The 15,708-nt window shown below is 39.4% G+C and overlaps 1 protein-coding gene across 1 annotated transcript in view; it reads left to right on the top strand.

Moving 5' to 3' along the window:
* LOC121317346 (disheveled-associated activator of morphogenesis 2-like) overlaps nucleotides 1-15,708 on the top strand; it is a 127,784-nt gene that overhangs the window by 75,687 nt on the left and 36,389 nt on the right. Inside the window, 4 exon segments of the mRNA XM_041253185.1 lie at nucleotides 10,755-11,088; nucleotides 13,894-14,004; nucleotides 14,210-14,313; nucleotides 14,921-14,987. Coding sequence (XP_041109119.1) covers nucleotides 10,755-11,088; nucleotides 13,894-14,004; nucleotides 14,210-14,313; nucleotides 14,921-14,987 — 616 coding nt within the window.

The raw sequence follows: 15,708 nt of genomic DNA, 5'->3' as shown, positions 1-15,708 counted from the left end.
TGGTGGTGCTCTCTGTAGTGCCTCCCCATGCTTGAGTAATTAAATTTTGAAAGGGCTGTGGAATAAGTGTTCTTTACAGGCTGGTCAGGAGGCTGAGAGGTGAGGGTGTGAGTATGAGTGTGAGGGTGTGGCTGCTAGTACCTGGGTTGAGTTTGAGGCATGCCTATAGAAAGGGTTGATCAAACAGTATGTATAGTACACACACATAAAAAAGTGATTACAGGACTACACAACCCTTGCAGATTTTACTTTTCAGTAGGACCAAAAAGGACATGAGGGGTCTTTCTGTGTGTCGTTATGCACAGTTTTCAGAGACTGTTTATGTCAAAAACAGACATAAAAATTGAGGCCTTACATTGCATTTCACTTACTTCAAAATGCGTCCGTTAATATTACTTCAAGTTAAAAGTAAAAAATCTATGTATTTTATCAAACTCCAGTACCTGTCAAACAGCCCTAACTTGTTTATTTTATTTTCTCATTTTTACGTTAGAGCAGCCATGTGGGCTCACAGTTATTAGTCCTCCCAATGCCTCCTGTACTGGGCAATATGTCCCTTGTGGTTATAGAGCTTTTAACCTCATATCATCTCACCGACGGGACAGAACCCGTAACTGCAGTGCATCACACAACACTGCCTGTTACACAAGCAGTACTCCTGTCTGCCATGTAGATGTTCAGGAGAATGCTACCTCTGTATTTTCTGTAGAAACGCAAATCAGTGCCATTCATTCAGGGCTCATTTAACCACCATGCTGCCTCACTGGTTGAGTTCTGTCCCAAGAATAGCCAAACGTGACTCCAGACCAGACCCAACCCTGCTTAGCTTCAGACCTCCAACCAGATCACATTCAATGGCTCTATGGCTATAGCCATCCATAACTTTAAACACAGTTTCTAAGATATGTAGCAGTTATCTTCAGGTTTGCTAATCAGCTTTTGGTATAGTGTGCAGCAGTCCCCTTTCTGACATCTGTGTAGTAAAAGTGACGGGACTTAATTGTGAAACCAGGCAAGTGCAGGGTGATTAGCGTGGTGATCCAAGCTAATCTGTGCAGCAGGAGAGCAGTACTTCAGTGCTCTGGTATGCTCTAATCCTGCAATCCCTCCCCATTTCACTGTTTGACTTAATGAAAGATTTTGTATTGTAAATGACTTTGCGTTTTTTTAGACTCATTATTATTTATATTATTTAAATCTTCGTATAAGCTTCCTTGAAACCTCAATAGAATTTTTTTTTTTCATTTGAGAGGATTTTGCAGTTTTCAGAGTCTGAGCATGTTGTGCCCTGACCCTTTATAACCCTGCACATAACACCTTAAGAAGCTTACTGTATAATCAAAAATAGGATTTTTAGTATAATTATTATGAATGTTAATGGGCACAGAAATATGAAATTATTGAGCATAGCCTCCCTGTGTAATTTCCTATTACGATTATCTTATAGGGTTAATCTTTTTACTACAGGGCTCTACGTGAGTCATACTGAAAAGCATACTAGGAATCTTAAAGAAGTTACCCGTGAAAAGGAAAACGTTGTCTTCATTAAGAGTGAGTTTGTCTGGGTATGAATGAGATTTTGGCCCTGGGTCCTTACTTGTCAGATAAGCTAGTTGTTTAAAATTTTTCAATCAGTATGTGTCAGTGACTCATCATCCTCGATTTCATAGGAAAAACATCTTAACAATTTTCTAGTTTGCAATATGGCCACAGATTCATAATTAAAGTGGAACACCAGAGGAGCAACAGCTATTACACAGGATATATGAATTTGTGTTTTATTTTTTATTTTTTATTATTATTAATTGCTACCCGTACAATAATGAACCCCTTAATTAAAAAGGTGAACTAAAAATAAGGTTAAAATGGAATTTAAAAAAATAGCGACCATCTTTTTCACATTGCTTTTATTCAGTTTTGGACAACCCCGTAACATTCCTCCTTTCTATTTTTTGTTAACATGTCTAAGTTGCATGACAAGAACTCTGCGCTTCCTGGAAAAACTGGCTGTAATACTGAATACTACCCATTCCGTCGAGAGGGAGTGTCATGTTTCTTAAGCATCGCATTGCATGTGGCTGAAAAAGTTCAGCATAAACAAAACATTCTTAGTGGTAACAGTTTGGAAAAGGTAGCGATGAAAATACAGTAATTGGATACGAACATCAAACTCATATGAAGTAAACATGAATTAATGTTTCTTTCTCCGTGACATGCATTGGGAAATTGATCTGACTAGGTTTACCTTTTAACTAATAATGTTGAAGGCTATTTATTTTCTTTATGATTTAACAAGAACCCAGCGAGATCTTGATATGTTTCTATGTGTTCTGTGGCTACCTTCCAACTCAAATATAATTAGAGGAAGCAACGGAACACTTAGAAACATATTATTACTTATTAAAGAAAAATGAAAAAAAAAAGACCAAAAGCTGTTCCCTATCAAGTACGAAATGTAACAATTACTGCATGGGTGTTAATCCTTTAATACTGTCTAACCTGAATAGATATGTCAAAGTCGCAAGTAGGGCATCAACGACCACTGACACAGATATCCACATCATTTTTCCATTCACCGCCTGAAGAGAGAGATCTACGAACAGATAAATGATTGTGGCAATGTTGCCCTGCCCTTTGTGTATTTCTGTGTTTTATGTTGTATGTAGTGTGTTAATGTTGGTGTATAGTCATTAGTAGACAGGATATAAATGGGTCTGTGTAACACTAGTGGTTTAAAATGTGTATTTGTATTTAAGCATGAGGATTGCACAGTACTTCACATGCAGGTAAGATGTAGTAATATGTGAGCACAGGGAATTGCACTTTATTAATTCACGTGCAGTTGTACCGAGACTCCAATTAAATGATTGATTAGCAATCGAGTCTCGGTACAGCTGCATAAAAGCAGCATGTTTTCAGTCAGTCGGGGTTGTGTGTTCGGGAGTGGAGGACAGGAGAGAGAGAGAGGAGAAAAGTAAACTATAGTATAATATCAATGGCTACGAGTGCTGGAAGCACCAACACCGTACCTATTTTGTTAGTGTCTACTCATTTTGTTTGTCTCTTTATTTTTGGCGTAAAGTGCCGTGTCCTGTGTTTTTTGTTACATCTTTTTATTTTCTGTCTGTTCATTTATTAAATGCTGAACTCAAGCAAGCGCTCAGTTTCACCAAACTCCACCTCTCTGTCTCTCTTATGTGTTGGTCCCTGTTTCTGGTCTGACATCACCCACTACAGCCATCTTTGTGACAGTGATACAGAGTGTTATATCTGATTTTTCACTTTTGTTTTTACACTTATTGCGATTGTTTTCACGTGTTTTAGTAAAAATAACTTTGTGTTTTGGGCACTCAGCCGTGGTTGTTATATTAGTTCCTCAGCGGCCTTGTGTCCTTTGCAAAGCTGACAGCTTTGCTTTCCCTTCCCCAGGATCGAATGCCTTAAGTCGGCTATTGGTGCTCTCTCTTAAGCTTCTAGCTTTGGTTGAAGTGTAAAATAAAAAAAAAAAGTCGTTTTTTGTTATAAAAAATATTTTAAAATAATGGTAATTGTTTGGTTACTGTTTTGTGTGAGAACATTTTTGTTTCTCTTTTTTCACAGAAATACTAACGTGGCTGCTGGGCTCAGCTGCCCTGAGTTAGACGAGACACTCGGGTTGGGTCATTCTGTTTGCAGCTTTCCTAGTATCTTGTTGCCAGATTAAGATCTGCTTGCAGCATTAGTGTGAAGACAGTTAGGGCTCTAGCAGTAGGCTTCCCTCGGGTTGGCATCCCTATTTCGCTCCTGTGGTAAACGTAGGTCCCAGACCTGCTCCCGTTGCTTGCTATCACAATCGCTAAGCAGGCGGGTGAGATGCAACTTTTTTGATTGCAAAAGCATGCTTAATTTTTGTTTCTCTTTTTTCACAGAAATACTAACGTGGCTGCTGGGCTCAGCTGCCCTGAGTTAGACGAGACACTCGGGTTGGGTCATTCTGTTTGCGGCTTTCCTAGTATCTTGTTGCCAGATTAAGATCTGCTTGCAGCATTAGTGTGAAGACAGTTAGGGCTCTAGCAGTAGGCTTCCCTCGGGTTGGCATCCCTATTTCGCTCCTGTGATAAACGTCCCAGACCTGCTCCCGTTGCTTGCTATCACAATCGCTAAGCGGGCGGGTGAGATGCAACTTTTTTGATTGCAAAAGCATGCTTAATTTTTGCAGAGGCCAGGGCGAAAGTCACACTTTGCACTAATCCTGCTTTTTTGCCAAAAAACATCTCAGCATTCCACATTAACCAAACGGTTGAACTTGAGGCTTTTCATCTGCCTATTTTCCAGACTGATAGAGAGCGGCAGCTCCATACGCTTTGCCCGGTGCAGGCACTAGCATATTATGTTTACAAAACTCAAAGTTGGAGGCAGTCTGAGCAGTTTTTTTTATATGTTATAGGGCTAGGTCCCATGGGAAAGCTGGATCACAGATACAGTTCAGACTGCATATGGACGAGCCAATTTGCCCCCTCCACGCGCAAGGTGGCCTTGGCCCAGCCTTGTAGAATTCCAGTTGGTCTGCAATAATGCTTGTGACAGCTTTGGTATGTCTATCCATGAGGTAATGGTTACATTTCGAACGTTAGGTTATTATCATAACCCTTGTTCCTTGAAATAGAAATGTAACCATTAACCTTCAAGGTCTCTCCGTCTACATTGCAGCAGTCTTGAAGGCAAAATTAATGACGATATTTGTCTCAGTGGTCATTTATGCCCTTGGGGATGGGCACAACTATGTCTCAAGCACCACGTGCAGCTTTGATGTTAGACGGTATTAAAGGATTAATACCCGTGAGGTAATGGTTACATTCATATTTCAGGGAATCAGGCTTATGATAATAACCTAACGATATAAAGAATGAGAAGAAAAATTACAACTTTGTATGTGGCATATAATAATGCAATTCTGAAAAGTGGCTGACAACCATATAAGACTACCTCTTACCCCCCAAAGGTAGTTTTAACTGTGGAGACACCAGTGTTCATCCGCATTGAAACCTGCTTGCCCCAGATATCCACTGTACAGATGTCCTCACATCCATAGAATAATACAGCATCTCTATAAGTGAAAAGACTAATATAATTTTCATTTTAGTTTTTTTTATAATATTGTATGTTGTGTGTGTGGGTGTCTCTTTGTATGAGAGATGTCATTTCACAGAGTCTGACCCTATACAATATGCAGCAGAAGAAGCAGGAGGCATTTGAATTACATCTTCAAACTCATGAAGCAGAACAGAAATTCTAAAAAGCATTTCAGTATGTCGCCCAACCAACTACTCACGCTAAGACACATTGACCCCCAAACTATGTATCCTCCCCTTCCCTCCTCTCCCCTCCTCTGCTTCCAAATCTGGTTTGTCTTGGACATGGTTTAAAGGGCTGGCATCATACGACACATTCCCTGGGCTCATTTCACTAGAAACACAGTTTGCCTTTTTCACCGGCAGGGAAAAACACTCTTCTCTGATCTCTTGTGTGCTGAGACAGGGTTACAAGTTCAGAAGTTTGAATTACACACAGACATGTCTTCATCTAGACAATGTGGGGAAGCTATAAAAAAAGGCCAACAAGATGCTCGGATATATTTTGAAAAGCATTGAATTTAAATCAAGGGAAGTAATGTTAAAACTGTACAGTGCATTAGTAAGACCTCATCTTGAATATTGTGTTCAGTTCTGGTCACCTCGCTACAAAAAGGATATTGCTGCTCTAGAAAGAGTGCAAAGAAGAGCAACCAGAATTATACCGGGTTTAAAACGCATGTCATATGTAGACAGGCTAAAATAATTGAATCTATTCAGTCTTGCACAAAGAAGACTACGCGGCAATCTGATTCAAGCATTCAAAATACTAAAAGGTATTGACAATGTCGACCCAAGGAACTTTTCCGACCTGAAAAAAGAAACAAGGACCAGGGGTCACAAATGGAGGTTAGATAAAGGGGCATTCAGAACAGAAAATAGGAAGCTGACACCCTGGGATCCTTCAAGAAGCTGCTTATGAGATTCTGGGATCAATAAGCTGCTAACAACCAAATCAATCAATCTATCTATCTACTGTATCTATATATCTGTCTATCTAGCTATCTCTCTCTGTCTATCTATGTTCTTATTTTTTGTACACACTAAGTACCATATTATTTCCTATTGAGTTTATTGTCGGATTCATGTAAAATACAGTGCTCCCTCTTTATATCACCACCAGACTTACATTGTGATTTAGTGACGAATCCTTATACAGTGATTTATACGATATGACATTTTACTGTTGAAAGTAAATTAACTTATTTGAAAGTTTCATCAATATAAACAAATGTGTAATGTTTCCTGAGTTCAGGATAGGATGATTACTTGAGTCAGTAATTTAGCTTGAAAGGAACTGCATTTCAAGTACTGACACAATATTATAATTAGGGCTTCTGGTTTTTGGTTTTAACCGATAAAAATAAATAAAACATCCCTGTAGCAGGGCTAGTTGTGTGTGTGTGTGTGTTTACCAGCTGCAAGGTCCTAATCAGCAGGTGAGTGTTTTTCAGCAGAGCACCAGGAATAAAAGGGTCCCGATTTTAGAGATCAAGCCTGCTGTAAGCCATAGGGGTCAGAGTGCTGCTGCCGAAGCATCGGTGCTGCTGAACGACTGGGTTTGCTCCGGGAGAAGGAAGCTACAACGCACCAATGATCGTGTGTATATCTGAGGTTGGAGCTGGGTGAAGTTAGTTTTGGGATCGTAGATCCCACCCAGTACAGCAGACAGATGTGGAAGTAGTACCTCCATTTGTTAGCGGAGTAGCGCAAGCCGTCTTCACGGCACCTTTTATTTGATTTTTTTTTTTATACTGTGTTTATTTGCCTTTTCTATGCTGGGCAGTATTTCCCCCCAGGGAGATACCATTGCTGGTAGTGTCACGTGGGCTTCCTATCTAAGCAATGTAAATAAACCTGCGTACCTGTGGGGCACGTCAATCCTAACCTTCTAGTCTCCGTCTCCTGCTAATCAAGCAACAAACACACATCCATGTCATCCAAATCATTCATTCAACATGTAAGTCCCCTGCTATAACCCCTGATACAAAAAAATGAAATCAGTGTATATCCAATAAACACCAGGAAAACACTGGAAATGGTTACTCAATTCACTTTGATGGGATCCCTTTCCCTGTGAAAAAATAAAATAAAATAACCTTTTTTAAATTTTTTTTTAAAAATACTTTCCCAGTACAGTTGGGCAACGTTCCTCCTTCCTGACTCGCATTTATTCGTTCTGAATACTTTAAATCCACCACAACTACTGAGTTGCAGCACTCTCCTACATTTGAAGATTTTATTATTTTTTTCTCATCATCCATCTGCTCACATATTTAACTGAGATGGATTTATCGGTGAGCAGGGGGATGATGGAAAATGTAGTTCTGAGAGGTCCATACAGGTACATGGGAAGCCATTTTAAGGCAGGGAATGCAATTTAAAAGTTTATAAAAATGGTCAAAGTGTAAAAATAAAAATTAAAACAGTACACACACCTTACGTAAAAAGTTGTAGCAGCACAGGGGAACATGTAACACAATAAAATAAAATAACACCTTTTAAAGCTATATTGCAGTTCGATAGGGTTGAATTACACACTTGTAGATTTTAAAACAGAATTGCAAATTGTGGCGAAATGTAAAAAAATGCCTAAATGCACAAAAACCCCAGAAGAATATACCCGTGATCATAAGGATTTCGTTGCGGAAGACAGCAAAGGAAAGAAGGTACAAGTGTGCAAGTACTGGCAAGATACTATACATGTTGTGACAGAAAAAAATGCCCAAGAATTTTGGAAAGTTACTGAAAACAATAATTTCATACAGTTTATAAAAAGCTAAAGCCCCTAAAATTTTTTTACATAAAACTGAAAAATAGCTAAAAAATAAGCACTGAAAAATGAAATAAATAACAAAAAAACAGAAGCCCTAATTATAATATGTTACTGACAGCTCAAGTTTTGGTGAAAATTAGCCATGAACATTCTAGGAAACATTCAAACAAATATATTCTTGCTAAAAACTACCTTCCTGTCACTGCACAAGTTTCATATTACGCAACACAACCTTGGTTCCAACACATTTCATAGCAACTTGTGCTACTAAAGGCACAATAAATATTCCTGTCAGGTCTGAGAAACAGCTCAGGAAATTCCTGTTGGATACTACGCTTTGACATTGCTGGCAGTGGAGTGGGATCACACAGCACATCAGAGCTTCTTGTTTAGTATGGTGTGTTACCCCCATGGAATTGATCAATGCAACAGTCTGACGCAACTGAATTCAGAACAGAGTGGAGGGGTGTCATCTCTGCTTAAAGTAAAGACAGATTTCAGCAAAATAAGCACTTAATGAAATTGAACTTTGCAAAGACTGAAACTAAAGCAAGCTAACACACTTGATTGCCTATCCACCCAGCCATGTTTAGGCTTAAACAAATTAATATTTTAAACCTTTTCTTCCAAGAACCCTGCCCAATTGATGTAGTGGGTTATATTCAGGGTACTGGTGCATATTTTATTAAAGTTGAACCATTTTGAATGAAATCTGTGTTTTTTCAACCCTCAAGTGTACTTTCCGTACCTGTTTGAAATGACTAATAATTTTTCAATTAAAACTATGTCTGTTGAATTGGGACGGGACGTTTCATCATTAATGCAGTTTGTGAAACCTTGTGCGGCACCTCTGTGTTTGTTAACAGGGCGGAGGCTGGACTTGGAATGGTGTGCAATTTGACCACTCTGCATAAGATCCAGTCTTTTCTGAAGTTTTGGTTAACTTCATCTCACTGACAGAGGTCAGACCCAATACCCAGCACTGCCTGCCACGCTCTTACCCCACCTACACCTTAATCTGCTAATTTCAAAGTAGAAGCTTTGAATGACAGGCGCTATAGCTTGCAAATGAAAGTGCACAATCGGTGCAAATCTTGATGATTGACATTCATTTAAACGAATTAGAGCATTCTAGCACTGCTTCAGTTAATGAGATCTGTCAGAACAGGGTAAAATTACAGTGACAGTGAAACTACAGTAATAACGGACCAGTGAGACGGCTGACAGCGACCCCCAGCCATTCAGAGGAAAGGAGACGGGACAGACAGCAAGTATAAAAACTACACAAACTAGATTTCTAAAGGATTATTTTAGGTAAGAAAATAAAAAATAACAATGTTTATCCGATATAAATTTATTTCAATCAAACTCCGATTTTTTGGGAATTTGACGTTTAACAAGCTTTACCGATTAGTATTGAAAAGTAGCAAGTCTAAGTATAGGTGTGTGTCAAGGATATTTGTACCACTGAAAAATCTGGTGTAAGTTCCCACCGATCTAAACATTTGCTTGTCTGATTTAGAATTCTGTACCTAGCCAGTTTTTCCTGGCTGTAACTAAACACTGTTTAAACTTGACCACGGTGACCAGGCGCCCCGGGTTATCTGGGACAGTCCCGGTTTTCTATTAAAGGTCCTGGTGTCCCAACATGTATCTCAAAATCCTAAAAAAGTAACTATTAAAAAAAACCCTATATATAAATTATATAACTAGTCTCATAAATTATTTAACAATATGTCCTGGTTTTGGGCTATGAAAATCTGGTCACCTATTTAAACTTTATGTTCTTGACTGGCGAAAGCTAAAGCCTGAGACCATGAATCTGCCTGGTTTATCTAGTAGAGCCCGGGGTAATTTAACAAAAATAAAAATAAATAACGTCTAACATATGTGTAATTATATATATATATATATATATATATATATATATATATATTATATATATATAGATATATAATATATATATATATATATATATATCATAACAGTTTGGACAGTCAAACCCATCGCATATGAAGCAGTTGTGTATACAACAAGCTTTGAGAGGAGTCATAAATTTGTCGATTCGTTTCACAAATCTTCAGAGTAAGTAAGTTATAAGTACCAGTTCGTGGTTTTGTCGCAACCGAGGATCACGTTTCATAATTCCCACTATTCATGAGTCAAGAATCCCACGTCGATGACGAATAATGACAGTGGTGGAGCACTGAAAATGGGGTGTTTTAGACTAGTGCTCATTATTAAGGTGCAGGGTAGTGACATGCTAGATAACGCTTATCATCTTCATTCTTTTTATAGACTTTATGTACAAGCTTTTCCAGTGCCTTTCCATTAACAGAGTCACTCCGGAAGTAATTTAATCTTCAGCTGCTCTGCATGTAACTGCTGACTCACCAAAAGTTCACATTTTAAAAATACATTAATACTAGTGTAAGTAATGAACCGCTAAAAATAATGCAAAACGGATGGGCTCTCGTGCTAATGCAGCATACAAATAGCATTTGGTACCTAAACACCAATCAATGGAATAAAATGGTTAAATAATACTTTAGTGTGTGCTGTTTGCCTAGGAGACTGGCAATGATTGGTATGTATCTTGTATCTTAATATAAAATTCTTGATCACACTGATTTTGTATTTTTAGCAGTGTTTGCAATAAAAAGTATGGCTCTGCAAGCATACGTGAATTTCAGTTTTTTAATCCCACGTTATTATCGATATCGATATTGGTGCCAATCCCTAGTGTTTTGCTCTTTCCTACAGCATTGGCACAACTGTGACATCAAATTGTCTGAGGAAGTTTGTCACGATAGAAAAAGTGGGAAGAGTCCTTGAATTTCTCATGCAACTGTCCCGCGTTTCGGCAGGTTTGTGACACGCTTCATCGAGCTGGACGGGCTCACCTGCCTGCTCAACTTCCTGAAGAGCATGGACTACCAGACGTCGGAGAGCCGCATTCACACCTCGCTCATCGGCTGCATCAAGGCTCTGATGAACAACTCGCAGGGGCGCTCCCACGTCCTGGCACACCCCGAGAGCATCAACATCATCTCCCAGAGCCTGCGGCAGGACAACATCAAGACCAAGGTGGCCGTGCTGGAGATCCTGGGCGCTGTCTGCCTGGTGCCGGGCGGGCACAAGAAGGTCCTGCTGGCCATGTGCCACTACCAAAATTACAGCGCTGAGAGGACACGCTTCCAGGTAGGCCAGCCACTGCGAGAATAAACAGAGGATACATCATGAATATTAAATAAAATGTTTGGAAAAGAAAGCCTATTTCTGAGAAATTCTGAGAAGTATTTTTTCTTAGATCAAGTCCTGCATCTGCTTAGCAAGTGGCATAATTTGGAAAGGTGCAGCTTTCTCAACAGTTGTTATTTAAACATTTATATACAGTAGCTCCTCAATTAAAGATCAGATGTATCGTGTTTTTATGATTTCCATTCATAAATTCTTTCATGACACATACCTAAAAATAATGCCGTGGTCTGTTATACAATTAGAACTTATGGAAAATAAAGTATGTTTAAAGATATATTTAACAGCTTACTTCTCAGAATCCCTTAGCTCAAGCTCTTTATCTGCTTAGCGATGTGGGGTCATTTGGAACAGTGCGATTCGGCTGATCATGGAAACAAAGAAGATCTCAACAGTCCCCAGAATATGTTCAGGAGATAATGCTGTAGACAAGTGCAACTCTCACAGTAACAGACACCCAGCAGCATGAGGACTGGATGTCCCTGAATTTATCCAGGAGAGGACAGGCAGTTGCATAGTGAGTTAAGAAACAGTGGCCAAGGTGATTAATGACCCAGATCATCACAACAAATAACAAGTGTATTAGGCTTACAAAGAAAGTGCAACACTGAGTGCAGTACAGCCAAACCCAAAATCTATGAGCTTGTGATAATAAATACTTTTCTGGAGGTGGTGCTGTGAGGGTTAAGGCTGGCTGCTTCTTGTGAGATCCAGTTGTCTGTGTCCTGTAGACAATGATGTGCAGCGTTAGGGCTATTAAATCAGACAGCGTTGACATTGAATCCTGCTTAGGAGCTCCATCAGGCCCTTAAAAGGAATAATAAATGACATCCTTAACATGTTACCTCTGGGTAACCCCTCTCCTCAGCCTGGCTGTTGTAGCATAGCACTGCCAAGCAGGTCTGTGTGTAATCTCACCCTGGCCCACAGTTTAGTCTGCACCCCTCTCCACAGAAAACGTTAATGCGTTGTAAAATCCTGCAGCTTAAAAGTACAGTTCCGGAGCAAAAATCAAGCCCTGCTCCTTCTGTAGAGCTGCCTCCAAAGGAGTGAACAACTTTAGGTATCAAGGAGACTGCTGCTGAGAAGCAATTAGGATACAGCCTGGGCCACCCGCTTAAAGGCCAACCACTTAAACACAAAACCTAGAAGCTGGCCTATTTGTTCCTCCAAAATAAAGATTAATTGCCAAGCTTACCAAATGGCCTTCAGTTACTTAACTTTAAAGCATAATGAAAATATGTAATTGTATCATGGCATGAAAATGATATGAACCCGTACCTTAAGGACCACTGTGAATTAATGATTGCCATGTCCATGATGTTGCGCTTGTTGGTAAGGCTGTGGACCTGCTGTAGTTACTTAGTGTTTGGATAAACTACCTACCACAAGTTGAAACTGTTATTTACGGTATCTTTCATAGGTGGCTTTAAACCAATGCAATGTCAGTGTTTGACTTCTTGACCTCAATGTTATTGAGGTGATGTCTAATCCCAGTGGCTTTTTTTATGGGGATAGCTCTTTAGAATTGACGATTTGTATATGATCTTTGGCATTAAACTCTGACAGACAAGAGTGGTAGACAATTGCCAGCACACAGCTAAGTGAAGTTATTCAGCAACACCATGGTGGTTATATTGAACATGTGCTATAATGTTCCACAGCTCCCCTGCATCCCTGTGTAGTTAAGTAATTACAGAGCCATTAAATCATTATTGCGAACATAGCAGAAAATATAAATCACCCTGCCCAGTGTAGTGCCAAGTCCAGTACAGTATACAGTTAACATTGCCTATGCAACCTGAGAGGTGTACGACTAACTGGGCCTCCAGACTGTCAGACAAACACATTTACCATTTTTTATTAAAAGCAGGAAAATTGTTCTTGCATCCACTCCAGCCAACTGGCAGGAGTGTGCCCCTTTAGGGACAAAGTGACCTGTCAGAGCACTCATGTTTTTAGCTCTGACAATGCTGATGTGGAACCCCTGCACCTTCCTCTCCTCTATCTGTCTAGAAGTGAACTAGCAGCTGCCACTGAAACTCGACCCAGACTAAACACAGGTGCCTGCTTCATTGTCCCGCGGAGCTGAAAGATGAACTATGTTGGGTCTTTACAGCAGTGAGGGCTAACTTTTTATGGGTGTTTATAGATGTTTCAGAACTCCAGCCAGATGCCAGCACCATGTTCTCTTGAGGTTCTTGCTAGAGCTGAGGTCAATTAATGAAAGGATTTTAGGCCAGTTGGTTGCTGTAGTGCAGATATAAACATAAGTCTTGTATTTTCTGAATAAAAGTGCTTTTATTGGGCAAATCTGTAAATACTATACAGAAGAATAAATGGGTGCATTAAATTACAAGAACTTTCAATCAAGGGGTTCTGAGGCATCACAAACTACGAGAGCCACAGAATGTGGAGATTATTTTCTTTGAAGCCCTTTGTTGTTTTACACGGATTTTAGACTATAAATTATATTGTATACCAAAAATAAGGAGAACCTTTTATTATAGTAACTGGAACTGTAAACATTGCATCACCATCTTGTGTTAGAAGGCTGGAGGAATACAGGTGACAGGGGAAGTCATAATTAATTGTTCTGCCAAAAAAAAAAGAACAGTGAATTATGACTTTTAACATGAGCTAGTGAATGGTGGTAAAACCCTGGAAGTCCTCCACTTATTTTATCACAAACATGTGAATCGAGAAAAAGTGTGTCAAAGTAAATGAGCTTGTGTCTTTTCTCTGCAGACGTTATTGAATGAACTGGACAGAAGCACAGGGCGCTACAGGGATGAAGTGAACCTGAAAACAGCAATCATGTCCTTCATCAATGCAGTTTTGAATGCGGGTGCAGGGGAGGTAGGTACTGGCCATCTCACAGAAGACTGTTGCTGGGATCCTGTTGCAAAAAGCCTGGTGCTCCAGCCTATTGGTACAATACGGTTACACGGAGACTAGGATGTGTGTGTATAATTAGAACCTTGGATGATAGCCTTCCTCCAGGGCAGATGGTTTAGTTGGCTTGTTTTTCAAGCACTTCTTTTTTATTTTACTTTTATATCAGGACAACTTGGATTTCCGCCTGCACATAAGATACGAGTTCCTGATTTTAGGAATCCAGCCGGTAATCGACAAGTTGAGAGGGCACGAGAATGCAACCCTCGACAGGTAACAATGAAACCTGCTATTGATTTATTACCATCACCGAATGAAATTGTTTGTTTGTGAATTTGGGCCGTGCTCAAAAATACAAGAAATGCTAAAAATTAAAAAACTAAAAATTACAATATGGCTCACATTAAAAAATTGAAGGCCATTGGTTATTTATTTATTTATTTATTTTGCCCAATATTAATAAAGTATGTTTATATTTACATGCATGAGTCATTTAAAATATGGACGCGGCTAACCAAATCATCTTTCACATTTAGCCTGAAAGGGTGTCTAAGGTTTGTAATTTTTAGCCACATCTAATCACCCGATCAGCACTTATGCTGTCCAAAGTGTTTTTGCCAATGGTACAGTATTTACCAGCAATGGCTTCGTGTAATAGATTATTTTTTGCCTAGAATCTAATTTTTATTTGAGAAAAACTGATCTGTTTAATGTGGTGTTCACATGTAAATATCCCCTCACAACAGTCACAATGCCACAACTCCAACATCCCTTCCACGTACTCATCCCTCAACCCCAGGGACACAGCCTTGTGGTCTACAGCAGGGAAAGAACTCTCCCACAGTGTCACTGACAGCATTGTTTTTTTTTATTTCCGCAGGCACTTAGACTTCTTTGAAATGGTTCGAAATGAGGATGACTTGGAGTTTGCCAAGCGCTTTGATATGGTGAGTTTGAAAAAACTGGACTTGAAACTAAATGTGGTGTCTCTGCTGCTTCATCCTGAATGTCCTTTCTTGTGTTCTGAGTCCTGGCAGGGGTTGTCTAGCCTGCACATTATGTACTGTATTGCAACATTACATTGTTTTAGCATAGAGCTGCCATATAGTATATGACCCCAGTATGGCTCCTTTGATTTAGAAATGAAGTATCCCATTATGTCTTCTAATGAGTTTGAAGATTGCAAGAAGTCTTTGATAGAAGCAGGTGCAGGCAAAATGTCACAAATTTAACGTTTAATGATTTAACGTATAAATAGAAGAACATTTTGGAAAGAGAATAGGCCATTTAGCCCATTAATTCTCATCCAGTTCCCAGTAACTAATTGATCCCAGTCAGGTCTTAAAGGATCCCAACAATTCAGCCTCAATAACATTGGCTTGGTTACCCATTCCATACATCCACAACTCTCTGTATAAAAAAGTGTATTCAACCATCTGTTTTTCGTCTGCTTGCCTAATATCCAGCAGTGTCTAATATCCTCTGGTCCAAGTGTCTGTGCTGGGCTTAAAGTATTGGCAGTTCTGTTTCAGCATAATCAAACTTACTGCTAAGTAATTCCATGGTTAAAATTAATGATGTCATTTGATTTGTTGTCAATGTAATTTTTGTTAACGATTTTGCATTATTATCGTCTGTAACTTCAAAGCGCTCAATCGGAATTTGCCT

This window comes from Polyodon spathula, chromosome 6, assembly GCF_017654505.1.
Source record: "Polyodon spathula isolate WHYD16114869_AA chromosome 6, ASM1765450v1, whole genome shotgun sequence".
In the NCBI taxonomy this organism is placed as follows: domain Eukaryota; kingdom Metazoa; phylum Chordata; class Actinopteri; order Acipenseriformes; family Polyodontidae; genus Polyodon; species Polyodon spathula.
This window is presented reverse-complemented; position numbering and strand designations above follow the sequence as displayed.